At 48.0% G+C, this 27,446-nt stretch overlaps 1 protein-coding gene across 2 annotated transcripts in view; it reads left to right on the top strand.

Annotated features, from left to right (window-relative positions):
* aldh1a3 (aldehyde dehydrogenase 1 family, member A3) overlaps window positions 1-27,446 on the top strand; it is a 604,785-nt gene that overhangs the window by 564,008 nt on the left and 13,331 nt on the right. For both annotated transcript variants that reach the window (XM_078241032.1, XM_078241033.1), the window contains exons 10-11: window positions 14,128-14,292; window positions 14,376-14,533. In XM_078241032.1, the coding sequence (XP_078097158.1) occupies window positions 14,128-14,292; window positions 14,376-14,533 (323 nt within the window). The remainder of the gene's footprint in view (window positions 1-14,127; window positions 14,293-14,375; window positions 14,534-27,446) is intronic.

The raw sequence follows: 27,446 nt of genomic DNA on the forward strand, positions 1-27,446 counted from the left end.
TATTCAAATGTGATTCTTTTATTAAATTATTTTCATTATTAATCCGTGGGAGGATTTGCAGCTTACTAAGCAGTTCCTACCCCCACTCCCCCTCCCCCCAATACCCCCCCGCCCCACTCTCCCTCCCCCCAATACCCCCCCGCCCCACTCCCCCTCCCCCCAGTACCCCCCCGCCCCACTCTCCCTCCCCCACTCCCCCTCCCCCACTCCCCCCCCCCACTCTCCCTCCTCGCCCCCCCCTGCCCCCGGCACTCTCCCCCCACCGCCCCCCCCCCCCCCCCCCCCCACTCCCACTCTGAGATGCTCTCAGAAACATCTTTCTAAACTGCAGCATTAATAATCTGATGCGAATACTCTGATGAGACTATTTCACTATTTAAACATATACCTTTAGGTTTTTACGATCCAACTCTTCTGCTATGTTTACACAGTCCAAAACTTGTTTGGCTTCATTCTGAGATCAGGAGATCTTTCTGACATTGAGATTTAATCCTTTCACATTCTAGTTGCAAACACAAAACAAAGCATCTATTTGTCTGACACACTCTGATTGGGTCGGGTATTTGTTTTCTATTCATTTGGACAAGTCAATCACTCATCAAAGTTTCTGATATCTAATTTTAAGCAAAGGAATTGTACAAGTAATTTGTAAAAGTTAATGAATGCCTTCTTGTTGTGGCTGTGAAGTTTGATGATGAGGAAGGCCACATGTAGCTGCAGTAGGAGCGGCTGTGAAATTAATGGAATGAGCACATCATTAAAAAATGTTTCTTCCTTCTGAATGGTTTGGATTCTTGTTCCTGCGATCGCTGGCAGTTCCAGCACCTGTACATCCTGGGAATTGCTGGCATTTACTGATGCGCGTTATCATACACGAGGCTTGATGCTCAGTAAATAAAGGCTTTTATTTGCTGTAACAAGGCAGCTACCAATTATATACACGATCCCAGACTGAGGGGTCCCAGCCAGAGCAGGGACCTTTATACCTCTCCCAGGAGGCAGAGCCCGACTGGGATGTACCACAATACTACAATACAAAGGTGTAACAACCCCACCCTAACCCCAACAGCAACAAGTAGAACAACCCATCCCTAACCCAACAGCAACATATATACATACTTGTAGTACTGGCCAGACCCTGGCAGTACTATCTAGTGGGAACCAACAATGGTTCACCACATTCACCCCTCCTTTGAAAACAAAGGCCGGCGGGGTACAAAACAGAATAATTTGTCATCAGTCTATAAGTTCAGACAGTCAGGGAGACCGCACCGTCGTTGTGACCTCCTCAATACCGGCGATGACACCGGAGTAGGCACTTGCGGTGGCGTTCTACCCAAGGCGATGTCCAGCTGTTCCTCCACAGACTCACGGGCCGGTTGACCCTGAGGTGACGGTAATCCATGGAGTTCCGACACGCCCTGAAGTGGCGACCATCCTCTGGACTCAGGGAAGCTGTACACGGGAGTAAAGGGGTTAAGTAATGGTCCCGATGCTGCCCGCGCCGTGTCCGGAGGGGAAACAAGAGTTATGGGGTTTGTAACAGGGGGTATGGGAGCGACAGGGGTTGCTACGTCCCCTGCTGGCGCCAGGTCTTGGATCGAGACCGTGTCCTCTCGCCCGTCAGGGTATGCCACATAGGCATACTGAGGGTTGGCGTGGAGGAGATGGTCCTGTTCGACCAACGGGTTGGACTTGCGGGCCCTTACATGTCGCCGCAGGAGGACAGGTCCTGAGTACGTCAACCAAGACGGTAATGAGGTCCCCGAGGAAGACTTCCGAGGGAATGAAAACATCCTCTCATGGGGAGTAGCGTTGGTTGCCGTACACAGGAGTGAGCGAATAGAATGGAGTGCATCAGGGAGCACCTCTTGCCAACGGGAGACTGGAAGGCTTTTTGACTTCAACGCCAGTAAGACAGCCTTCCAGACTGTAGCATTCTCACGTTCCACCTGTCCGTTACCCCTAGGGTTGTAGCTCGTGGTTCTACTAGAGGCAATCCCGTATGAGAGCAGGTATTGCCTCAAGTCATCGCTCATGAACGACGAGCCCCTGTCGCTGTGAATGTAGCCGGGGTACCCGAACAGGGTAAAAAGATCACAGAATGCCTTGATAACCGTGGCAGCGGATGTATCAGAGCAGGGAACAACAAAAGGGAATCGAGAGTACTCGTCAATGATGTTGAGGAAGTACACATTCCGATCTGTTGAGGGAAGGGGGCCCTTAAAATCAACACTCAGTCTCTCGAAGGGACGAGTGGCCTTGACTAAATGTGCCCGGTCAGGTCGGGAAAAGTGCGGTTTGCATTCCGCGCATACCCGACAGCTTCTTGTTATGGACCTGACATCCTCCACCGAGTAGGGCAGATTGCGGGCTTTTATAAAGTGGTAGAGCCGAGTGACCCCAGGATGGCATAGGTCATTATGGAGAGCCTGCAAACGGTCCTCCTGTATACTGGCGCATGTTCCACGCGAGAGGGCATCCGAGGGCTCATTGAGTTTCCCTGGACGATACATGATGTCATAGTTATAGGTGGAGAGTTCAATTCTCCACCGCAAGATCTTGTCATTCTTGATCTTGCCCCTCTGCGTGTTATTAAACATGAACGCCACGGACTGCTGGTCCGTGATCAGGGTGAACCATTTTCCCGCCAAGTAATGGCGCCAGTGCCTGACAGCCTCCACAATGACCTGGGCCTCCTTTTCCACTGCTGAATGCCGAATTTCGGGGCCTTGGAGGGTGCGGGAAAAAAATGCGACGGGCCTGCCCGCCTGGTTAAGTGTGGCGGCCAGGGCGAAATCAGATGCGTCGCTCTCCACCTGAAAGGGGATGGACTCATCAACCGCGTGCATCGTAGCTTTCGCGTTGTCGGCTTTTAGTCTATCAAAGGCCAATCGGGCCTCTGGTGTTAGGGGAAAAGTAGTGGACTTAATGAGCGGACGGGCTTTGTCTGCGTAATTGGGAACCCACTGTGCATAATAAGAGAAGAAGCCTAAGCATCTTCTCAGTGCTTTTGCACTAGTGGGCAAGGGAAGTTCAGAAAGGGGGCGCACACGGTCTGGGTCAGGGCCAATGACCCCGTTTTCCACCACGTATCCTAGGATAGCTAAAAAGCGCGTACGAAACACACACTTCTCCCTGTTGTAGGTCAGGTTCAGGCGAGATGCAGTGCGTAGGAAATTCAGGAGATTTGTGTCGTGGTCCTGCTGGTCATGGCCGCAGATGGTGACATTATCCAGGTACGGGAAGGTAGCCCGCAGCCCGTTCTGGTCCACCATTCGGTCCATAGCACGCTGGAAGACCGAGACCCCATTGGTGACACCAAAGGGAACCCTGAGAAAGTGATACAAGTGACTATCCGCCTCAAAAGCCGTGTATTGTCGGTCCTCTGGGCGAATGGGGAGTTGGTGGTAGGCAGACTTGAGGTCGATGGTGGAGAACACCCGGTACTGCGCAATCTGATTGACCATGTCATATATGCGCAGGAGGGGATACGCATCCAGCTGCGTGTATCTATTAATGGTCTGACTATAGTCAATGACCATCCGGGGTTTGTTCCCGTTCTTGACCACCACGACCTGCGCTCTCCACGGACTAGCACTGGGTTGTATGATCCTTTCTTTGAGGAGCCGCTGAACCTCAGATCGAATGAAGATCCGATCCTCAGCGCTGTAACGCCTACTCTTAGTCGCAATGGGCTTGCAGCCTGGCACAAGATTCTGGAACAGGGAGGGTGTGGTGATCTTCAGCGTCGAGAGGCTACAGGCGGGGCGCGTTGGGCAATTTGGAGGCTGCTGTTCTCCCACTGAAAGCGAAGGGAGTGGCCCACCGTACTGTAGGATTACACTCCTCAAGTGGACCATGAAGTTTAGTCCGAGAAGTATTGGCGCGCAACGGTACGGCAACACTAGGAGCTTGAAACGCTCATAAACTGTGCCTTGCACCGTTAAAGTTACCACGGAACTCCCTAGCACGGTGACAGACCGGGACCTTGATGCCATAGAAATTGTCTGTTTGACAGGTTGAATCCGGAGTCCACACCGCTTCACAGCGTCTGGGTGGATAAAGCTCTCAGTGCTCCCGCTGTCAAACAGACAATAAATCAAGTGGTCATTTACCTGAATGTCCATCATAGATTTGTCAAGTCTATGAGGCTTGGCCTGGTCCAGGATGATCGACGCCACCGTTGGTTCATGAGCGCCACTGCAGGCAGCTGAAATTGACGAGGATGACCCCTGCTGGTCGTTCGCGGTCGGTGCCGACCAACATGGCCGCTCCCATAGGTCGCACGTGGGTGATGGCGCCAAACTCAGCGACCCCTGGTGGTCACACATCTCCGACTCCGTCGACCGTAATGGCGTCATCCTGGTCTCGCACGTGGACGAAACCCTCGACGATTTCGACGACGAAGAACCGGGCTCTGAGGAATCGCAGGCCGCACTGCTGTTCCGAGAAGCAGATTTAGATCGGCACACTTTCGAATAGTGCCCCTTCTTACCGCAGGCGGAGCACAACACAGCTTTAGCGGGACACTGTTGCCGAGTATGCTTCGCTCCCCCACAGAAGTAACACCGCGGGCCGCCCGGAGCTGCTGCCGTCGTCTGGCCCGAGTGTGAGCACGCCATTACGCAGCATTTCGAACCCGAGGGACGAGGAGGGATTGGCAACTGCTCCTGCCATGTTGTCTCCACGTGGTCTTCAGGATACAATACTAGGCTTTTGGAGGCCGTCTCCAGCATCTCCACTAGTTCTATTGCCTGGGTAAGGTCAAGGTTACCTTTCTCCAGTAGTTTGAGCCGAATGTACGACGATCCGACTCCCGCCACAAACGCATCTCGGGCGAGGTCGTTCATACTCTGCTCAGCCGACACAGCTTTGCAGTTACAGCCCCTGGCTAGCTGTAGGAGCTCGTTCGCGTATTCCTCCATCGTTTCGCCAGACTGCCGTTGTCGAGTGGCTAAGAGGTAACGAGCGTGTATTTCGTTGGGCGGTTTAATATAACGCTTCTTCAGAAGCTCGAGGGCCTTTGTGTAGTCGGTGGCCGCACGGATCGCGAGGTAGACAGTGTCGCTTACCCTCACATGGAGGACCCGGAGTCTGTCATCCTCTGTGGTGACCGCTGCGGAGGCTGCCAGGTAGTCCTCGAAACACTTCAGCCAGTGGTCGAAGGTGTTAGAGGCGCCCACCGCACGTGGATCTAGTGTAAGGCGTTCAGGCTTCAGTATCTGCTCCATACTCTCTTTTTTTTTCTTCTTCGACGAGAGTTTATTTACAGCAAATAAAATTGATGCGCGTTATCACACACAAGGCTTGATGCTCAGTAAATAAAGGCTTTTATTTGCTGTAACAAGGCAGCTACCAATTATATACACGACCCCAGACTGAGGGGTCCCAGCCAGAGCAGGGACCTTTATACCTCTCCCAGGAGTCGGAGCCCGACTGGGATGTACCACAATACTACAATACAAAGGTGTAACAACCCCACCCTAACCCCAACAGCAACAAGTAGAACAACCCATCCCTAACCCAACAGCAACATATATACATACTTGTAGTATTGGCCAGACCCTGGCTCAGTACTATCTAGTGGGAACCAACGATGGTTCACCACATTTACCCATCTCCAATCACTTTCTACCGCACTGAACCAGGCAGTGTGACCCATTGATACACGGCAATGTTCACCCTCTGTAAACCTGCTCTCATTGGCTGTTCCATACTCTCCCTATAATCCTCATTGGTGTCAGCATTATTTCCAAAGGATCACTCTCTGTCTCTGCCACTCTCTGTGGGAGTGAAATACAATAGGGGTGCTTTTCCGACCTCGCTGCTCCTGCCCAGGTCACCCCGATCCCAGAAAACAGCAGGTCAGCCGAAACACCAGCTCAACACCGGTGGCAAACAGTTTGCAACTGTCCCATTCCTCTGTAATGACGCAATCCGGATCCTGCCCTTTCTGGGTGAGAGGCCAATTAGCATATTTAAAGTGGTATTTAAATATTGTATGACCCTGTTCAACTCCCAGCTCACAGAATCTTCTGACCTTCTTAACCGTGAAGACCAGGCAAAATGCCTCGCCGGTGGGCTCAGAGACCACTGAATTCCCCAGGTAGTCAGGGGAATGGCCAGGCAGTGCCCACCAGGCACTCTGACAGTGCCCACCAGGCACCCTGACAGTGTTCCAGGGGCAGTGCCAAGTGGGTGGGATCTGAGTGGGGTTGGGGCCAGTGTGCGGGCTATAACAGAGGGGCTATGCAGGGGGTGGCATGTAGGGGAGCAACGTGCAGGTTGGATCATGAAGGGGTCATGTTGGGGGGGGGGAACATGTTGGGATGAGGCAGGAGCACACATTGGGAGGGCCCCAATGCCACCAGTGGGGAGGGGAGGGAGGGCCCGATGTCCATGCAAGGACGGAGGGGATCTCCCAGTGCACTGTGAGATCAGGGCACCCTAGCACCCAAGAGCTCTGAAGCCGGGCTCACCGGCATGTTTAGGTCCCGACCTCCTCACGACCAGCACGCAAGTCACTCTGTCCCCAATTCTGCTCAGAGATTGACTCAATTAGAGGAAGCAAAGTTTCATTTCAAAGGCAGGGGTATTAGACTGGGGGGTGAGAGTGTGGGAGCTGTATTAGACTGGGGGGGGGGGGGGCGGTGTGGGAGCTGTATTAGACTGCGGGGGGGGAGGTGGGAGAGTATCGGAACTGGAGAAGGATGGATTAGTAAATTTGCGGATGACACTAAAGTCGGTGGAGTTGTAGACAGTGCGGAGGGTTGTTGCAGGTTACAGGGGGACATAGATAAGCTGCAGAGCTGGGCTGAGAGGTGGCAAATGGAGTTTAATGCGGAAAAGTGTGAGGTGATTCACTTTGGAAGGAGTAACAGGAATACAGAGTACTGGGCTAATGGTAAGATACTTGGTAGTGTGGATGAACAGAGAGATCTCGGTGTCCATGTGCATAGATCCCTGAAAGTTGGCACCCAGGTTGATAGAGTTGTTAAGAGTACGGAGTGTTAGCTTTTATTGGTAGAGGGATTGAGTTTCGGAGCCAGGAGGTCATGCTGCAACTGTACAAAACTCTGGTGCGGCCGCACTTGGAGTATTGCATACAGTTCTGGTCGCCGCATTATAGGAAGGATGTGGAAGCATTGGAAAGGGTGCAGAGGAGATTTACCAGGATGGTGCCTGGTATGGTGGGAAAATCGTATGAGGAAAGGCTGAGGGACTTGAGGTTGTTTTCGTTAGAAAGAAGAAGGTTAAGAGGTGATTTAATAGAGGCATACAAGATGATCAGAGGATTAGATCGGGTGGATAGTGAGAGCCTTTTTCCTCGGATGGTGATGGCTAGCACGAGGGGTCATAGCTTTAAATTGAGGGGTGATAGATATAGGACAGATGTCAGAGGTAGGTTCTTCACTCAGAGAGTAGTAAGGGCGTGGAATGCCCTGCCTGCAGCAGTAGTGGACTCGCCAACATTAAGGACATTTAGATGGTTATTGGATAAACATATGGATGATATTGGAATAGTGTAGGTTAGAGGGGCTTTAGATTGGTTTCACTGGTTGGCGCAACATCGAGGGCCGAAGGGCCTGTACTGCACTGTAATGTTCTATGTTCTATGTATTAGACTGGGGGGGAGAGAGTGGGAGCTGTATTAGACTGGGGTGGGGGGAGAATGTGGGAACTGTATTAGACTGTGGGAGGGGGAAAGAGTGTGGGAGCTGTATTAGACTGGGGGGAGAGAGTGTAGGAGCTGTATTAGACTGGGGTGGGGGGAGAATGTGGGAGCTGTATTAGACTGGGGTGGGGGAAGAGTGTGGGAGCTGTATTAGACTGGGGTGGGGGGAGAATGTGGGAGCTGTATTAGACTGGGGTGGGGGGAGAGTATGGGAGCTGTATTAGACTGGGGTGGGGGGAGAATGTGGGAGCTGTATTAGACTGGGGGGAGAGAGTGTGGGAGCTGTATTAGACTGGGGGGGGTAGGTGTGGGAGTTGTATTAGACTGGGGGGAGAGAGTGTGGGAGCTGTATTAGACTGGGGGGGGTAGGTGTGTGTAGGAGCTGTATTAGACTGGGGCGGGGGGGAGAGTGTGGGAGCTGTATTAGACTGGGGAGGGAGGGGTAGGCGTGTGTCGGAGCTGTATTAGACTGGGGCGGGGGGGAGAGTGTGGGAGCTGTATTAAATTGAGGTTGGGGGGGGCGGGGGGGGGAGGTGGGGGGGTCAGTGTGGCAATGGTGTTAGACGTGGAGAATGTTGATCCAGAAGGAACTCTTCCAGTGTAGACACTAAAAATATAATAAACTTACTCCAACTTATAAATCAGAGGAAAGGTTTACGAAAGAAACTTCATTACTCCAAACTTCAGGCCTCACCCTGGGCCAATCCAAGATTCCCCACAATTCCCAACATGTCCTCATTTCTACTCAGTCAGCTGGTCAGCTGATTATCACATCACTCTGCTATTGGTTACATGGTTTACTGGGTCAGCTGACCCTTACAGCATGTTAACATTGGTCACATTAAATAGATGCAATGTTATCACTGGTTACATTCTAACAGAGGAAGGTCTCTCAGAGTCGGTGTAACCGAACCATTACATACAAATACTTTTTAAACGGGGGCAGAGACTAACAGTCTAAGTGTGGTGGCTTTTTTTTTACATAAGACGACATAGAAATTGAAAGTGTGAAACAGACTATTCAACTCATTAAGCTGTGTTCCTGTTTATCCTCTTCTCACAGGTCTGCCTGCCCCCATTACCCTGTCTCCCCTTTCCCATCCTCATTGACATGTTGTCTGTTTCATTCACCAACTCTGCTGCTTTACACATTCCACACAAACCCTTCCTTTTAATCTCTTACATTTATCCTCCTTCACTCAACAACTGGAAGCAATTTGTTTAAAGTTCTCAAGCAATGCAGGAAAAGGAGAAACAGGGTCGTCAGTGCTAACAGCTCCAACTTTTACAACTCAAAGCTCATGGATAGGGGCAATGCCAACATAGGAACTCGGAGCAAGAGCAGGCCATTCGGCCCCTCGAGCCTGCTCTACCATTCAATAAGATCATGGCTGATTGGTTTGTGTTTCGAGTTCCACATTCCCGATAACCCTGATTCCCTTCTCCAACAGGAATCTATCCACCTCCACCTTAAAAATATTCAGTGACCCCCGCTGAGATGGCTGAGACAGAGCTCCAAAATTACACAACCCTGTGTGTGGAGAAAATCTCCTCATCCTTGCCCTAAAAGGGTGACCCTAATTTCAAAGCAGTGCCCCTGGACTCACCCACAAGAGGGAATATCCTTTCCATGTCCACCCTGTCAAGATCGTTCAGGATTTTATATACTTCAATCAAGTCACTCTTCACTCTTCTAACTCCAGTGGAAACAAACCCAGCCTTTCCAACCTATCCGATAAGACAATCCGTTAATTCCAGCCATCAATTTAGTAAATCTCTGAACCTGCCGCTTCCTTTGCACTTACATCCTCCATTAAATAAGAAAGTCAAAACTGCGCACGGTGTTTGAGGTGTGGGGCTGGATTTCACCCCCACCCCTCCTCCCTCCGCACCCCCAACCCCCACAGTGTATTTTGCAGTGACAGGAGGCGGTGCGCTGCTCGCTGGTGGCAAGATCTTATGGTCCTGCCGTTGTCAACAGGGTTTCCTATTAAACACACCCCCCACAGCGTGGGTGTGCTGTCAGCGGGACCGTACGATCCCGGCGGTGTAAAGGGGAGCATGATGTCAGCAGTGGCCTCACCAATAGCCTATATACCTGAAGGATAACATCCTCACTTTTATGTTTGATTCACCCCATAATAAAGATCAGCATCCCATTAGCCTTCTTGATTACTTGCTCTACCTGCATACTAACCTTTTGTGACTCATGCACAAGAACACCCAGATCCCTCTGCACCCCAGAATTCTTCAGCCAGTCTCCATTTCAGTCACACTCTGCTTGTTTATTCTCCCTGCCAAAGTGAACAACTTCCCTTTTTCCCTCATGATACTCCCACCAATTGTTTTTAGACACTCATTCAACCTATCAATTTCCGGCTGCAAACTCCATATGTCTGCTTCACAACGTACTTCCCTACTTACCTTTGTGTTACCCACAAATTTAGCTACCATGCTTTCGCACCCCTCTTCTAAATCATCGATGACAATTGTAAAAAGTTGAGGCCCCAGCACAGATCCACTTGTTACATCATGGCAATCAGAAAAAGGGAGGACTTATGGTGCAGTGGGTCGCGACCCTGCCTCTGAGCCAGAAGCTCCATGTTGGAGTCCCACCCAAGGACGTGATGGGCAAGGAAGGTGTGTTCACAGCGCGGTCAAACAGGTTGAGTGTCAACCTGCAAAATCCTTTCAAACACGCCAATGGCTGGCGGTAAGAGTGGTGGAGACGCCTGGTCAGCCATGCTTTGATGTGGAGTGTTGCCCCTTAAGCTATAAGCCCCTGGCGACAGCCTAGTGAACTGTTCCTGGAATTACTCACTATGGAAACAAATGAAAGATGGTTTTGGTGCACCACTAGATTTGGGAAGAGAATTGGAATTGGGATTAGAGAAAGATCCATTTATACTTTCTATTTTCTGCTAGCCAGCAAATCATCTGTCCATGTCAATATGTTACACTATCAGCTTTTATTGTCTGTAATAACCTTTGATGGAAACTTTCTCAAATGCCTTCTGGAAATCCAAGTACAGTCCAGTTCCTTTATCCACACATGCGACTTCTTCATAGAACTCCAATAAATTGGTTAAACATCTTTTCCCTTTCGCAAGTGCCCAGCTGTAACCCCCAAATGATCAATTCTAACACCTTTCCCACAATGGACATCAGGCTAACTGGCCAATAGCTCCTGTTTTATTCCAGCTCCCTCCCTGGATTAGAGGGGTCACAGTCGCTACTTTCCAGAATCGAGGGAATTTTGGAAAATTACCAGCAATGCATCTCATTCGCCACCTTTTTTAAAACTCTAAGGTTTTAAGTCCATCTGGACCTGGATGTTTATCAGCCCATTGCTCCATCACTTTGCTCAGTATCACTTCTCTGCTGATTGTAATTTCACCAGGTTCCTCTCTCCTTTCCACCTCCTGATTTATTTGATATATTATTGTCCCATGTATTAGTATACAGTGAAAAGTGTTGTTTCTTGCATGCTACACAAACAAAGCATACCATTCATAGAGAAGGAAAGGAGAGGGTGCAGAATGTGCAGTGGTTAGCACTGCTACCTCACAGCGCCAGGGACCTGAGTTCAATTCCCGGCTCAGATGACTGACTGTGGAGTTTGTACGTTCTCCCCATGTCTGCGTGGGTTTCCTCCGGGTGCTCCGGTTTCCTCCCACAGTCCAAAGATGCGCAGGTCAGGTGGATTGGCTATGCTAAATTGCCACTTAGTATCAGGGGACTAGCAGGGTAAATATCTGGGGCTCCGGGGATAGAGGCTGGGTGGGATTGTGGTTGGTGCAGACTCGATGGGCCAAATGGCCTCCTTCTGTACTTTAGAGATTCTATGAATGTAGTGTTAGCTAGGGTGTAGAGAAATATCAACTTATTGCAAGGTGGGTCCATTCAAAAGTCTGACAGCAGCAGGGAAGAAGCTGTTCTTGAGTCGGTTGGTACGTGGCCTCAAACTTTTGTATCTTTTTCCTGACGGAAGAAGGCGGAAGAGAGAATGTCCGGGGTGTGTGGTGTCCTTAATTATGCTGGCTGCTTTTCCAAGGCAGCGGGAAGTGTAGACAGAGTCAATGGATGGGAGGCTGGTTTGCTGGATGGATTGGGCTACATTCACGACCTTTTTTAGTTTCTTGCGGTCTTGGGCAGAGCAGGAGCGAAACTAAGCTGTGATACAACCAGAAAAGATCAGAAAGAAAGATTTACAGCTGTTATTGGAATGTTTTTTCATCAATAGTGAAGACAGAAGCAAAATATTTGTTCATTACATGTGCCACTGCCTTATTATCAACTATTAACTCCCATTCTCACTCTGTAGAGGACCAAAACTCACTCTATTTTCTTTTTTCCTTTTTAATATTTGCAGAAACAGTTTTTACATTTCTCATACTCTAATTTCTTTCTCCTAATAAACCTTTTTGTCATTCTCTGCCATTCTTTATATTCTGATCAATCATCTCACCATGATCTGGGGGAGCGGCATGTTGGTACAGCGGTGAGCACTGCTGCCTCACAGCACCAGGGATCTGGGTTCCATTCCTGGCTTGTGTGACTGTCTGTGTGGAATTTGCATGTTCTCCCCGTGTCTGCGTGGGTTTCCTCCGGGTGCTCCGGTTTCCTCCCATAGTCTGAAAGACGTGCTGGTTAGGTGCATTGGCTATGCTAAATTCTCCCTCAGTGTACCCGAACAGGAGCCGGAGTGTGGTGACTCGGGGATTTTCACAGTAACTTCATTGCAGTGTTAATGTAAGCCTACTTGTGACACTAATAAACTTCATTGCAGTGTTAATGTAAGCCTACTTGTGACACTAATAAACTTAAACTTTAACCTGCCACTCATCATTGCACAGTTTGCACAATTATATTCCAAACCAAACTGACTTTGTAGAGAAGTGAAAATTCTCAGCGGGTCTGGCAGCATCTGGAGTTGGTGTTTCAATGTGAACTCGCTTTCTCTCTCCACAGAAGCTGCGTGGCCAGCTGTGTATTTCCAGTGGTTTCAGCACCGGCAGAATTGAGTGTTGGATTTTGGGAGAAGGTTAGAGCAGAGTGCTGAGTGAGAGAGAAATGTGGGGAATGTGAAAAACAGGATCAGATTTCACCGAAACTTAAATAGACCAGCAGATGGAAGAATAAGATTATTAGCAATTTGGGTTAAAATTGAAAAGGACAAGTTCAGAGTGTCAGATTGGAATGGGGAAGAGTTCAGACAAGAGGAGAGTGAGTAGCTGAAGTGAGCTGGAATTGACACCGATTCGAGAGCATTTTCAAATGGGATCCTTGAGATTTTGTGTGAGCTCTGAGGGTAGAGGGTGTTTGGTAAGTAATTCGATTACGCCAAGTACTTCAGAGGAATTTGAGATCTGTTATCTCTCCCCCAACTTCACTGGAATTGTGGAGAGAGATGTGAATTTTCACTCTATCCCCAGTGTCACTATGGCCCTCTACAATGCCTGTGGCTAATGGGTGAGTCAGCAACATTACTGCGGGTATTTGCTGGTGGGTTATCAGTCGCGACACACAAAGCAGGCTGGGTGAACACAGCACTCCAATAAGGCTGCTTAAAACGAGAAAACATTGAATGCCCATTGAACACCAAGTGAAAGTAAATTAAACTCATTCATGTCAAATTCTGTGACTCTCAGTGAACAACATCACAAAATACAATGAAATATTCTACTGCAGTTGGCAGTGAAGATGTTAATTGGCAATGAACCAAACTCCTTAAATAAAGTGGCGCAACTTGAGCTTCTCTCTGAAACTGTGGGCACCAATATGGAGAGGTTGTAGTTTAGATCACAGCACAAAGCTGGTAACATATTACCACACCCTGAAGGGTCCAGCTTGTGAAAGTCATGTCAGTACCATCCACGAAACTCTATAGGGGCCTGAGAGTGAAGTCATGTCTCAGGATGGAGCAGCCTGGGGCCAGACACTGAAAGCAACAATAAGACATGATTACGTGCTGATATCTGATTCTGATATCTTAACTGGGACTTTGTAATTACCCAAAGGATTGTAGTGAGAGAAGAAAGTCTAAATGCTGCATGTACCATTCCCGAATAAGAATGGGACTTTATTTCACACATTTCCAATAAGTCTTATCCCAAAGCCAAGTGAGGCAAGGAAGCAGATAGACCTGCAGCAAGTCACACCGCATCAGATTTCCAACCACTTAAACCCTTCAGTGTACTCTGTGAACCTTCAGATGAAAGTATTGAAGAGATGACACCTGTCGAGGCTGGGGGCTGTTTTACCGTGTCAAACTGTCGGTGTATGAATGGAGGATATATCCCCTCTCTTGGCTATTTATCTTTCTGACAGATACAATTAAGTGGGACACTCATGATGAGCTGCTGTTCAAACACCAGTGGCCACTATTCGGGTAACCTGAGGCCTAGCTTCCAGTTTACTACCCTCACTAATCTCACCCACTTCCACAGATTGACCAAGTTGAGTTTGACAAGATTATGGAGCTAATCGAGAGTGGCAAGAAGGAGGGAGCGAAGTTGGAGACTGGTGGCTGTGCCGTTGGTGATGTGGGTCATTACATTCAGCCCACTGTGTTCTCAGAGGTGACAGACAACATGCGAATCGCAAAGGAGGAGGTATGTCACTTCAATCAAAGCTTTGAATGACAAAGTTAACTTGGCAATTGGATAAGTTTCATCATATTTTTCATCTGCTACAGATCTTTGGACCCGTGCAAGTGATAATGAAGTTTAGAAGCACAGAGGAGGTTATTAAAAGAGCCAATGACAGTGAGTTTGGACTGACAGCTGGAGTATTCACCAGGAACATTGACAAAGCTTTGACGTTGGCAGCTGCCCTTCAGTCTGGAACAGTTTGGTAAAAAATACATTTTTTTCTGAGATGACTGTTTCAGCATCGTCTGTATTCTATTGTGAAACATTTCTAATGAAAATAACCAAGTGGGTTGTGATTAAATGGGATGAGAGGCAGAGCAGCAGTGGGTGGGGAGCAGTTTCGTTCTCTCCCCCGGAGATGGTTTATACCTGGCCCTGAACAGTGCAGCAGTGGCTGGATTGTCTGTCACCTGGAGGTGAGCAGGTACAGAGGGTGCACAAGGGTGAGCAAATCATTGCAAGCCTCTCCCTGGAAAATGCCCCAAGCTCAGCAACCACCCAGTCTAAACATTGTGACTGTGGCTCCTGAATTCTCAGAGACATCCTCTGTAGCTTAACGGACATCCCAAGAGTTAGGAGCAGGAGTTAGGAGCAGGAGTTAGGAGCAGGAGGAGGCCATTCAGTCCCTCGAGCTTGCTCCACCATTTGATAAGGACAAGATTGATCAGATTGTGGCCTCTTTACCCTCCTCTACCCTTTGACTCCCTGGTCAATCAGGAATGTACCAAACTCAGCCACAAAAATCCTTGATAGCTCTGCCTCCACTGACCCCCAGGAAAGAGAATTTCACTGACCCTCCGACCCTCCGAGGAAAAGGTCATGAGAGAGAATGAGAGATAATTTAATGGTTCAAAACTGGGGGATCTTGATCGAGTGAAGTAATTGTTTCCACTTCTGGGTGGGTCAATAACCAAGAGACACAGATTTAGAATAATTATGCCCCTTCTCAAGGAGATGGGTAATAAACGCTGACCAAGACAGCAATACCCACTTCCCATAAACACATTTTAAAAAAGAACCAGAGGTGAGATGAAGCGATATTTTTAGTCAGCGAAAGCACTCCCTGATAGGGCAGTGGAAGCAGATTCAGTCAGAACTTTCAAAAGGGAATTGAATATGTATTGGATAAGGGAAAGATTTGGAAAGCAATGGGAAAGAACAGCGGGATGGAACTAACCACACACCGTTCTAGCCCAGGTAGGCACAGTGGGCCAAATGGCCTCTTTCCACTCTGTAAGATTCAGTCAGTTAATTTACAGTGGGACCTTCACCCACTCTCTCTCCTGTGCCCTCACTGTTTGTTATTTCCTGAGATCAGGTTCAGTTACATATTGAGCAGAATGTTACAACCCGCCACAGTGGGGGCAGGGCTGGAAAACACAACGAGTTGTTCAAAAATCCATTCAGCAGGAGCGGAAAATCCCACCTGTGGGAGAGGCCATAAAATTCCATCCATTAAATACCTCCCTGGGCTGGAACCTATGTCTGGGGGGTCGAAGTGTGTGGGGGGAGTTACTGCACAAGATAACTAACAAAAAGTCAGGATAATCAGCAGTGGCATCGCGAATGGCTCTGTTGTTCAGCAAGGAGGGTCAAGGAACAGAAGAGCGATAGTTATAGGGAACTCTATGGTCAGGGGCGCAGACAGGCGTGGCCAGGGAAGAGACTCCAGGATGATGTGTTGCCTCCCTGGTGCCAGGGCCAAGGATGTCTCTGAACGGGCATGGGACATTCTGAAGGAAGAGGGTGAACAGCCAGTGGTTGTGGTACACATTGGCACTAACAACATAGGCAGGAAGAGTGACAAGGTCCTGCAAGGGGAGTTGAGAGAGTTAGATAGTAAGTTAAAAAAGAGGACTTCTAGGATTGTAATCTCAGGATTACTTCCTGTGCCATATGCCAGTGAGGCTAGGAATAAGAAGACAGTGCAACTAAACACATAAGAACATAAGAACATAAGAAATAGGAGCAGGAGTAGGCCATCTAGCCCCTCGAGCCTGCCCCGCCATTCAATAAGATCATGGCTGATCTGACGTGGATCAGTACCACTTACCCGCCTGATCCCCATAACCCTTAATTCCCTTACCGATCAGGAATCCATCCATCCGCGCTTTAAACATATTCAGCGAGGTAGCCTCCACCACCTCAGTGGGCAGAGAATTCCAGAGATTCACCACCCTCTGGGAGAAGAAGTTCCTCCTCAACTCTGTCTTAAACCGACCCCCCTTTATTTTGAGGCTGTGTCCTCTAGTTTTAACTTCCTTACTAAGTGGAAAGAATCTCTCCGCCTCCACCCTATCCAGCCCCCGCATTATCTTATAAGTCTCCATAAGATCCCCCCTCATCCTTCTAAACTCCAACGAGTACAAACCCAATCTCCTCAGCCTCTCCTCATAATCCAAACCCCTCATCTCCGGTATCAACCTGGTGAACCTTCTCTGCACCCCCTCCAATGCCAATACATCCCTCCTCATATAAGGGGACCAATACTGCACACAGTATTCCAGCTGCGGCCTCACCAATGCCCTGTACAGGTGCATCAAGACATCCCTGCTTTTATATTCTATCCCCCTCGCGATATAGGCCAACATCCCATTTGCCTTCTTGATCACCTGTTGTACCTGCAGACTGGGCTTTTGCGTCTCATGCACAAGGACCCCCAGGTCCCTTTGCACGGTAGCATGTTTTAATTTGTTTCCATTGAGATAGTAATCCCATTTGTTATTATTTCCTCCAAAGTGTATAACCTCGCATTTATCAACGTTATACTCCATTTGCCATATCCTCGCCCACTCACTCAGCCTGTCCAAATCTCTCTGCAGATCTTCTCCGTCCTCCACACGATTCACTTTTCCACTTATCTTTGTGTCGTCTGCAAACTTCGTTACCCTACACTCCGTCCCCTCCTCCAGATCATCTATATAAATGGTAAATAGTTGCGGCCCGAGTACCAATCCCTGCGGCACGCCACTAGTTACCTTCCTCCAACCGGAAAAACACCAATTTATTCCGACTCTTTGCTTCCTGTCGGATAGCCAGTCCCCAATCCACTTTAACACACTACCCCCAACTCCGTGTGCCCTAATCTTCTTCAGCAGCCTTTTATGGGGCACCTTATCAAACGCCTTTTGGAAATCCAAAAACACCGCATCCACCGGTTCTCCTCCATCAACCGCCCGAGTCACATCTTCATAAAAATCCAACATAGAACATAGAACATAGAACAGTACAGCACAGAACAGGCCCTTCGGCCCACGATGTTGTGCCGAGCTTTATCTGAAACCAAGATCAAGCTATCCCACTCCCTATCATCCTGGTGTGCTCCATGTGCCTATCCAATAACCACTTAAATGTTTCTAAAGTGTCTGACTCCACTATCACTGCAGGCAGTCCATTCCACACCCCAACCACTCTCTGCGTAAAGAACCTACCTCTGATATCCGTCCTGTATCTCCCACCACGAACCCTATAGTTATGCCCCCTTGTAATAGCTCCATCCACCCGAGGAAATAGTCTTTGAACGTTCACTCTATCTATCCCCTTCATCATTTTATACACCTCTATTAAGTCTCCCCTCAGCCTCCTCCGCTCCAGAGAGAACAGCCCTAGCTCCCTCAACCTTTCCTCATATGACCTACCCTCCAAACCAGGCAGCATCCTGGTAAATCTCCTCTGCACTCTTTCCAGCGCTTCCACATCCTTCTTATAGTGAGGTGACCAGAACTGCACACAATATTCCAAATGTGGTCTCACCAAGGTCCTGTACAGTTGCAGCATAAGCCCACGGCTCTTAAACTCCAACCCCCTGTTAATAAAAGCTAACACACTATAGGCCTTCTTCACAGCTCTATCCACTTGACTGGCAACCTTTAGAGATCTGTGGATATGGACCCCAAGATCTCTCTGTTCCTCCACAGTCTTCAGAACCCTACCTTTGACCCTGTAATCCACATTTAAATTTGTCCTACCAAAATGAATCACCTCACATTTATCAGGGTTAAACTCCATTTGCCATTTTTCAGCCCAGCTTTGCATCCTATCTATGTCTCTTTGCAGCCTACAACAGCCCTCCACCTCATCCACTACTCCACCAATCTTGGTGTCATCAGCAAATTTACTGATCCACCCTTCAGCCCCCTCCTCTAAGTCATTAATAAAAATCACAAAGAGCAGAGGACCAAGCACTGATCCCTGCGGCACACCGCTAGCAACCTGCCTCCAATCCGAAAATTTTCCATCGACCACCACCCTCTGTCTTCGGTCAGACAGCCAGTTACCTATCCAATCGGCCAACTTTCCCTCTATCCCACACCTCCTCACTTTCATCATAAGCCGACCATGGGGGACCTTATCAAACGCCTTACTAAAATCCATGTATATGACATCAACTGCCCTACCTTCATCAACACACTTAGTTACCTCCTCAAAAAATTCTATCAAATTTGTGAGGCACGACTTGCCCTTCACGAATCCGTGCTGACTATCTCGGATTAATCCGCATCTTTCTAAATGGTCGTAAATCCCATCCCTAAGGACCCTTTCCATCAATTTACCAACCACCGAAGTAAGACTAACCGGTCTATAATTACCAGGGTCATTTCTATTCCCTTTCTTAAACAGAGGAACAACATTCGCCATTCTCCAGTCCTCTGGCACCATCCCCGTGGACAGCGAGGACCCAAAGATCAACGCCAAAGGCTCTGCAATCTCATCCCTTGCCTCCCACAGAATTCTAGGATACATTTCATCAGGCCCAGGGGACTTATCGACCTTCAGTTTATTCAAAACTGCCAAGACATCCTCCCTCCGAACATCTATTTCCTCCAGCCTATTAGCCTGTAACACCTTCTCTTCCTCAAAAACATGGCCCCTCTCCTTGGTGAACACTGAAGAAAAGTATTCATTCATCACCTCGCCTATCTCTACTGACTCCATACACAAGTTCCCACTACTGTCCTTGACCGGCCCTAACCTCACCCTGGTCATTCTTTTATTCCTCACATAAGAGTAAAAAGCCTTGGGGTTTTCCTTGATCCGACCCGCCAAGGACTTCTCATCCCCCCTCCTAGCTCTCCTAAGCCCCTTTTTCAGCTCATTCCTTGCTAACTTGTAACCCTCAATCGAGCCATCTGAACCTTGTTTCCTCATCCCTACATAAGCTTCCCTCTTCCTTTTCACAAGACATTCCACCTCTTTTGTGAACCATGGTTCCCTCACTTGGCCATTTCCTCCCTGCCTGACAGGAACATACCTATCAAGGACATCCAGTATTTGTTCCTTGAAAAAGTTCCACTTTTCATTAGTTCCTTTCTCTGACAGTTTCTGTTCCCAACTTATGCCCCCTAATTCTTGCCTAATCGCATCATAATTACCCCTCCCCCAATTGTAAACCTTGCCCTGCCGTACGGCCCTATCCCTCTCCATTGCAATAACAAAAGACACCGAATTGTGGTCACTATCTCCAAATTGCTCTCCCACAACCAAATCTAACACTTGGCCCGGTTCATTTCCCAGTACCAAATCCAATGTGGCCTCACCTCTAGTCGGCCCATCCACATATTGTGTCAGGAAACCCTCCCGCACACACTGCACAAAAACTGCCCCATCCAAACTATTTGACCTACAAAGGTTCCAATCAATATTTGGAAAGTTAAAGTCCCCCATGACAACTACCCTGTGACCCCCACACATATCCATAATCTGCTTAGCAATTTCTTCCTCCACATCTCTATTACTATTTGGGGGCCTATAGTAAACTCCTAGCAACGTGACCGCTCCTTTCCTATTTCTAACTTCAGCCCATATTACCTCAGTGTGCAGATCCCCCACGAAGTGCCTTTCCGCAGCCGTTAAACTATCCTTGATTAACAATGCCACTCCTCCACCTCTTTTACCAGCTTCCCTACACTTAGTGAAACATCTATACCTCCTAAACATGTTCGTCAAGCACGACTTTCCCCTCATGAATCCATGCTGCGTCTGATTGATCGAACCATTTCTATCCAGATGCCCTGCTATCTCCTCTTTAATAATGGATTCCAGCATTTTCCCTACTACAGACGTTAAGCTGACCGGCCTATAGTTACCCGCCTTTTGTCTCCTTCCTTTTTTAAACAGCGGCGTAACATTAGCCGTTTTCCAATCAACCGGCACTACCCCAGAATGCAACGAGTTTTGATAAATAATCACTAACGCATCCACTATTACCTCTGACATTTCTTTCAATACCCTGGGATGCATTCCATCCGGACCCGGGGACTTGTCCACCTTCAGTCCCATTAGTCTACCCAGCACTGCCTCTCTGGTAACATTAATTGTATTAAGTATTTCTCCTGCTGCCAACCCTCTATCGTTAATATTTGGCAAACTATTTGTGTCCTCCACCGTGAAGACCGACACAAAAAACTTATTTAAAGACTCAGCCATATCCTCATTTCCCACTATTAACTCCCCCTCTCGTCCTCCAAGAGTCCAACATTCACTCTCGCCACTCTATTCCTTTTTATATATTTATAAAAACTTTTACTATCATTTTTTATATTAATTGCTAGCCTAGCTTCATAGTCTATCCTTCCTTTCTTTATCGCTTTCTTAGTCTCTCTTTGTTGTTTCTTAAATTTTTCCCAATCACTTGTTTCTCCACTATTTTTGGCCACTCTGTACGCAGCTGTTTTTATTTTAATACTCTCCTTTATTTCCTTCGTTATCCACGGCTGGTTCTCTCTTTTCTTACAATCCTTGTTTTTTGCTGGAATATATTTTTGCTGAGAACTGAAAAGGATCTCCTTAAAAATCCTCCACTGTTCCTCAGCTATCCTACCTGCCAGCCTGCTCTCCCAGTCTACCTTAGCCAATTCATCCCTCATCCTATCATATTTCCCTCTGTTCAAACAGAGGACACTGGTTTGGGACCAAACTTTCTCCTCTTCCATCTGAATCAGAAATTCGACCATATTGTGGTCACTAGACCCAAGAGGGTCCTTCACAATAAGATCCTTAATTCTACCTACCTCGTTACACAATACCAGATCCAAAATAGCTCGTTCCCTCGTCGGTTCCGTAACATGCTGTTCAAGGAAACTATCCCGACAGCATTCTAAGAACTCTTCCTCTATTCCACCCTTACCGACTTGAGTCTGCCAGTCAATGTGCATGTTGAAGTCCCCCATGATTATTGTCGTTCCGTTTTTACACGCATTCCTTATCTGCTTGTTTATAGCCCTCCCTACCTCAACATTATTATTTGGGGGCCTATATACCACACCTACTAGTGTCTTTCTCCCTCTACTATTCCTCATCTCTACCCATAATGATTCCACGTTTTGTTCCTCAGAGCCTATGTCATCCCTCAGTACTACCCTGATATTATCTCTTATTAATAGCGCGACCCCACCACCTTTTCCTTCCTGTCTATTCTTCCTAAACGCCTGATACCCCTGGATATTCATCTCCCAGTCCTGGTCACCTTTCAGCCATGTTTCTGTAATGGCCACTAGATCGTACCCACTTGTGCTGATTTGCACCATCAACTCATTTACCTTGGTCCGAATGCTTCGTGCATTCAGGCAAAGTGTCCTTATTCCAGCTTTTATCTGGACCCGCTTTGATGAGTCGCGAACACCCTCTCCCTCTACTCCCTTATCTAAATTACCGCCTTCATTCACTTGCACCCTCTCCTCTACCATTAATTTTGTAATTCCCCTTACCCCTGCATCCTCCCCCCCATCAATTAGTTCCTTGATCCTAGTCAACTCTTCAAGCTCCCCTCCCCCCAACCTATCTAGTTTAAATTCTCCCCAGTAGCCTTAGCCAACCTACCGGCCAGGATATTGGTCCCCCTGTGATTCAAGTTCCACCCGTTTTTTGTATACAGATCACCCCTGCCCCTAAAGAGGTCCCAATGGTCCAGGAACCTGAATCCCTGCCCCCTGCACCAGTCCCTCAGCCACACATTCATCTTCCACCTCACTCCATTCCTGCCCTCACCTTCCCGTGGCACAGGCAGTAATCCTGAGATTACTACCTTTGCTTTCCTCTTTCTCAGCTGTCTCCCTAATTCCCTGTACTCCCTTTTCATGACCCCTTCTCCCTTCCTACCCACATCAGCGGTACCAATATGTACCGCTACCTCAGGCTCCTCTCCCTCCCACCTCAGGATTTCCAGGACGCGACTAGCGACATCCTGGATCCCGGCCCCAGGGAGGCAGACCACCATGCGAGACTTCCGCCTACCTCCGCAGAAACGCCTGTCTGTCCCCTTCACCATCGAGTCCCCGATTAATACCGCCTTCCTCCTCTTTTCCTTAGCCCTCTGAGTTACAGGGCCGGACTCCACTCCGGAGACACGGCCACTGCTGCTTCCCCCAGGCGGGCTGTCCCCCCCAGCAGTACTCAAGCAGGAGTACTTGTTGTGCAGGGGCAAATCCACCGGGGTGCTCTCAACCACCCTAGCCTTACCCTTCCTGGCCGTCACCCACTTGGCCTCCTCCCGTGGCCCTGGTGTGACCACCTGATGATAGCTCTTATCTATCACCTCCTCATTCTCCCTCATCAGCCTAAGATCCTCGAGCTGCAGTTCCAGCTCCCTAACACGGTCCCTCAGGAACCGCAGCTCGACACACCCCTCACAGATGTGGATGTCCGGGAGGCCAGATGCCTCCAGGACCTCCCACATCCTACACTGGGAACAACACACTGGTTTCACACTCATACTGGACACTTTATGTCAAGTAAGACAGTGAAAAGTTAATAAGAATGTAAGGAAACAAAAACTCACCCCTGCTCGTCCAAGCCCTGTGAGCCAAAGCCCTGACAGCTCACTCAACTTCCCACTCACTCTGCTGCCCGTTACGTTGCTGCCCGCTGTATACTTTGGTGCACTTTTAAACCCTCCAAAAACTTCCCCAGGCCTCTCCTGGGCCTACTTCCGGTTTTGAAAAAAACCTCCGATTTTAAACCCAAAATTAACTGAAAAAATAAATAATTAATTAAAGTCAGAAAACCAACTCTCTTACCCTCAGCCTGCTCCTGGGAACAATGAAGCTGAACCTCCAAGGTAAGCCCTTTTTAAACCCTCCAAAAACTTCCCCAGGCCTCTCCTGGGCCTACTTCCGGCTTTGAAAAAAACCTCCAATTTTAAACCCAAAATTAACTGACAAAATAAATAATTAATTAAAGTCAGAAAACCAACTCTCTTACCCTCAGCCTGCTCCTGGGAACATGGCTAAAGAGCTGGTGTAGGAAGGAGGGGTTCAGATATCTTGATCATTGGGAGCTCTTCCAGGACAGGTGGGACCTGTACAAGAAGGACGGGTTACATCTAAACTAGAAGGACACCAGTATCGTGACAGGTAGATTTGCTAGAATCACTCGGGAGGGTTTAAATTAGTATGGCAGGGGGGTGGGAACCAGAGCAGTAGGTCAGCAGGAGAAATAACTGAGGGAGAGCTACGGACTAAGGGCAGTAAGATTAAGAGGAAGAGCAGGCAGGGAGTAGTTGTTGAACACAGCGGGACTGGTGGTCTGAAGTGCATTTGTTTCAACATGAGGAGTATAACAGCTAAGATAGATGAACTTAGAACTTGGATTAGTATTTGGAACGATGATGTTGTTGCTATTACAGAGACTTGGTTGAAAAAGGGACAGGATCGGCAACTTAACTTTCCAGGATTTAGATGCTTCATGCAGGATAGAGGGGGATGTAAAAGGGGTGGGGGAGTGGCACTACTGGTTAAGGAGAATATCACAGCTGTACTGAGGGAGGACATGTCGGAGGGTTCAGGCAGCGAGGTAATGTGGATAGAGCTCAGGAACAGGAAGGGTGCAGTCGCAATGCTGGGGGTTTATTACAGGCCTCCCAACAGCCAGCGGGAGATAGAGGAGCAGACAGATTTTCGAAAGATGCAAAATCAACAGGGTTGTGATGGGTGATTTTAACTTTCCCTATATTGACTGGGACTCACTTACTGCTAGAGGCTTGGATGGGGCAGAATTTGTAAGCAGCGTCCAGGAGGGTTTCTTGAAACAGTATGTGAATAGCCCAACTCAGGAAGGAGCTATATTAGACGTGGTATTGGGGAATGAGCCCGGCCAGGTGATTGAAGTTTGAGTAGGAGAGCATTTCAGGAACAGTGATCATAGTTCCCTAAGTTTTAAGGTGCTTGTGGATAACGACAAGAGTGGTCTTCAGGCAAAGGTGTTAAATTGGGGGAAGACTAAAAACAAAAACATTAGGCAGGATCTGGAGAGGGTAGATTGGGGGAGGCTGTTTGAGGGTAAATCAGCATCCAACATGTGGGAGTCTTTCAAATGTCAGTTGATTGGAATTCAGGACCAGCATGTACCTGTGAGGATGAAGGATAAGTGTGGGAAGTATCGGGAACCCTGGATAACGAGGGATATTATGAACCTTGTCAAAAAGAAAAAGGAAGCATTTGTAAGGTCTAAAAGGCTTAGAACAGATGAAGCCCTTGAAGAATATAAAGAACGTTGGAAGGAACTTAAGGAAGAAGTTAGGAAGGTTAAAAGAGGCCATGAAAAGTCCTTGGCAAACAGGATTAAGGAAAATCCTAAAGCATTTTATACGTCTGTAAAGAGCAAGAGGGTAGCCAGGGAAAGGGTTGATTCACTCAAGGATAGTGGAGAGAATCTATACTTGGAACCAGACGAAATGTGAGAGATACTAAATGAATACTTTGCCTCAGTATTCACCAAAGAGAGGGACTTGATGGATGAGGAGCCAAGGGTAGGGTGTGTAGATATTCTGGGTCATGTCGATATCAAAAAGGAGGAGGTATTGGGTGTCTTAAAAAGTATTAAAGTAGATAAATCCCCAGGGCCTGATGGGATCTACCCCAGAATACTGAGAGAGGCAAGGGCAGAAATTACTGGGGCCTTGACAGAAATCTTTGTATCTTCATTGGCTACAGGTGAAGTTCCAGAGGACTGGAGCATAGCCAATGTTGTTCCATTATTTAAGAAGGGCAACAGGGATAATCCAGGAAATTATAGGCCAGTGAGCCTTGCGTCAGTGTTAGGGAAATTATTGGAAAAGATTCTTAGGGACAGGATTTACTCACATTTGGAAAGAAATGGACTTATTAGTGATGAACAGCATGGTTTTGTGAAGGGGAGGTCGTGCCTCACTAACTTGATCGAGTTTTTCGAGGAAGTGATGAAGATGATAGATGAGGGAAAGGCAGTGGATGTTGTATACGTGGACTTCAGTAAAGCCTTTGGCAAGGTACCTCATGGTAGACTGGTACAAAAGGTGAAGTCACACAGGATCAGAGGAGAGCTGGCAAGATGGATACAGAACTGGCTTGGCCACAGAAGACAGAGGGTAGCAGTAGAGGGGTGCTTTACTGAATGGAAGGCTGCGACTAGCGGTGTTCCACAGGGATCAGTTCTGAGACCTTTGTTGTTTGTAGTATATATGTAACCCCCTGCTGACCACTATACGGGGCTACTATTTAAATATTCAATCAACAGGATCCCGAATTCCTCGCGGTTGATGTTGATTTGGCTAATTTCCTGTTTACCCAAAATGTCAGTACTGTAATCGGAATAACAAAAATAAATTTAATAACAAATATAATTAACAGACATAAAACAGTGAGGTCTGATCTACAACCATTGGGGTCCATCCGTTGGTGCACACACGGGGAAACTCGTCCTCAGTAACACACTTGTAGATACTGTTCCAGTTGGATTGTATAGTCCCCACCAGTTACTCACAACACACACACAGTCCAGAAGAGACACACGTGTGGAAGATGATGCTGTAGGAGGCAGAGATGCCTCGAGCTATCCGTGCAGCAACGCAGGTCCAGTGCGCTGAAGGCTGTCCTCCTCGGCAGTAATGAAAAGAACAGGCAGGGGAACGCCTGGCTGCCTGTCACTCCAAACCGAATTCTCACTGCCTGGGAAAAGCTCCTCTTCAAAACGTGGCTCTCTCTCGCTGCACACTCCCTGCCTCACTCCGCAGCTGCTTCACTTCCTCCCGCCTTTTTTTTCTTCCCGCCCCCAGAGCAATCCGATTGGCCCAGCCCACATCACTCAACAAACCGCATCCTGTTCAGCAAACAGGACACTGAAACCCACAAGGGACAAAGAACACTTGTAAATGTCTTCCCCACAAATCCCCATTTTTCTCAGTCCCTTACATATATAAATGATTTGGAGGAAAATGTAGCTGGTCTGATTAGTAAGTTCACAGACAACACAAAAATTGGTGGAGTTGCGGATAGTGAAGAAGATTGTCAGAGGATACAGAAAGATATAGACCGGTTGGAGACTTGGGCGGAGAAATGGCAGATGGACTTTAATCCAGACAAATGTGAGGTAATGCATTTTGGAAGGTCCAATGCATATAGGAATTATACAGTAAATGATAGGACCCTTAGGAGTATTGACAGGCAGAGAGATCTGGTTATACATGTGCACCGATCACTGAAAGTGGCAATGCAGATGGATAAGGTAGTTGAAGGCATACAGCCTACTTGCCTTCGTCAAACGGGAGCATTGAGTATAAAAATTGACAAGTCATGTTGCAGCTGTACAGAACCTTAGTTAGGCCTCATTTGGAATATTGTGTACAATTCTGTTCGGCACACAATCAGAAAGATGTGGATGCTTTGGAGAGGGTACAGAAGAGGTTTATCAGGATGTTGCCTGGTCTGGAGGGTATTAGTTACGAGGAGAGGTTGGATAAACTTGGTTTGTTCTCACTGGAGCGACAGAGGTTCAGGAGTGACCAGATAGAGGTCTACAAGATTGAGTGGCATGGACAGAGTGAATAGTCAGATGCGCTTTCCTAGGATAGAAAAAGTACTAGGGAACATGGATTTAAGGTGCGTGGGGAAAAGTTTAGAGGAGATGTGCGAGTCAAGTTTTTTACACAGAGGGTGGTGAGGGTGTGGAACGCGCTGCCCGGGGAGGGGGTGGGAGCAGGTACAATAGTGACGTTTAAGGGGCAACTAGGCGAATATATGAATAGGATGGGAATGGAAGGATACGGACTCTGTAAGTGCGTACGGTTTTAGTTTAGGCAGGCATCATGATCGGCACAGGCTTGGAGGGCTGAAGGGCCTAACCTTGTGCTGTACTGCTCTTTG

Source organism: Mustelus asterias, chromosome 24 (genome assembly GCF_964213995.1).
Source record: "Mustelus asterias chromosome 24, sMusAst1.hap1.1, whole genome shotgun sequence".
Taxonomy (NCBI): domain Eukaryota; kingdom Metazoa; phylum Chordata; class Chondrichthyes; order Carcharhiniformes; family Triakidae; genus Mustelus; species Mustelus asterias.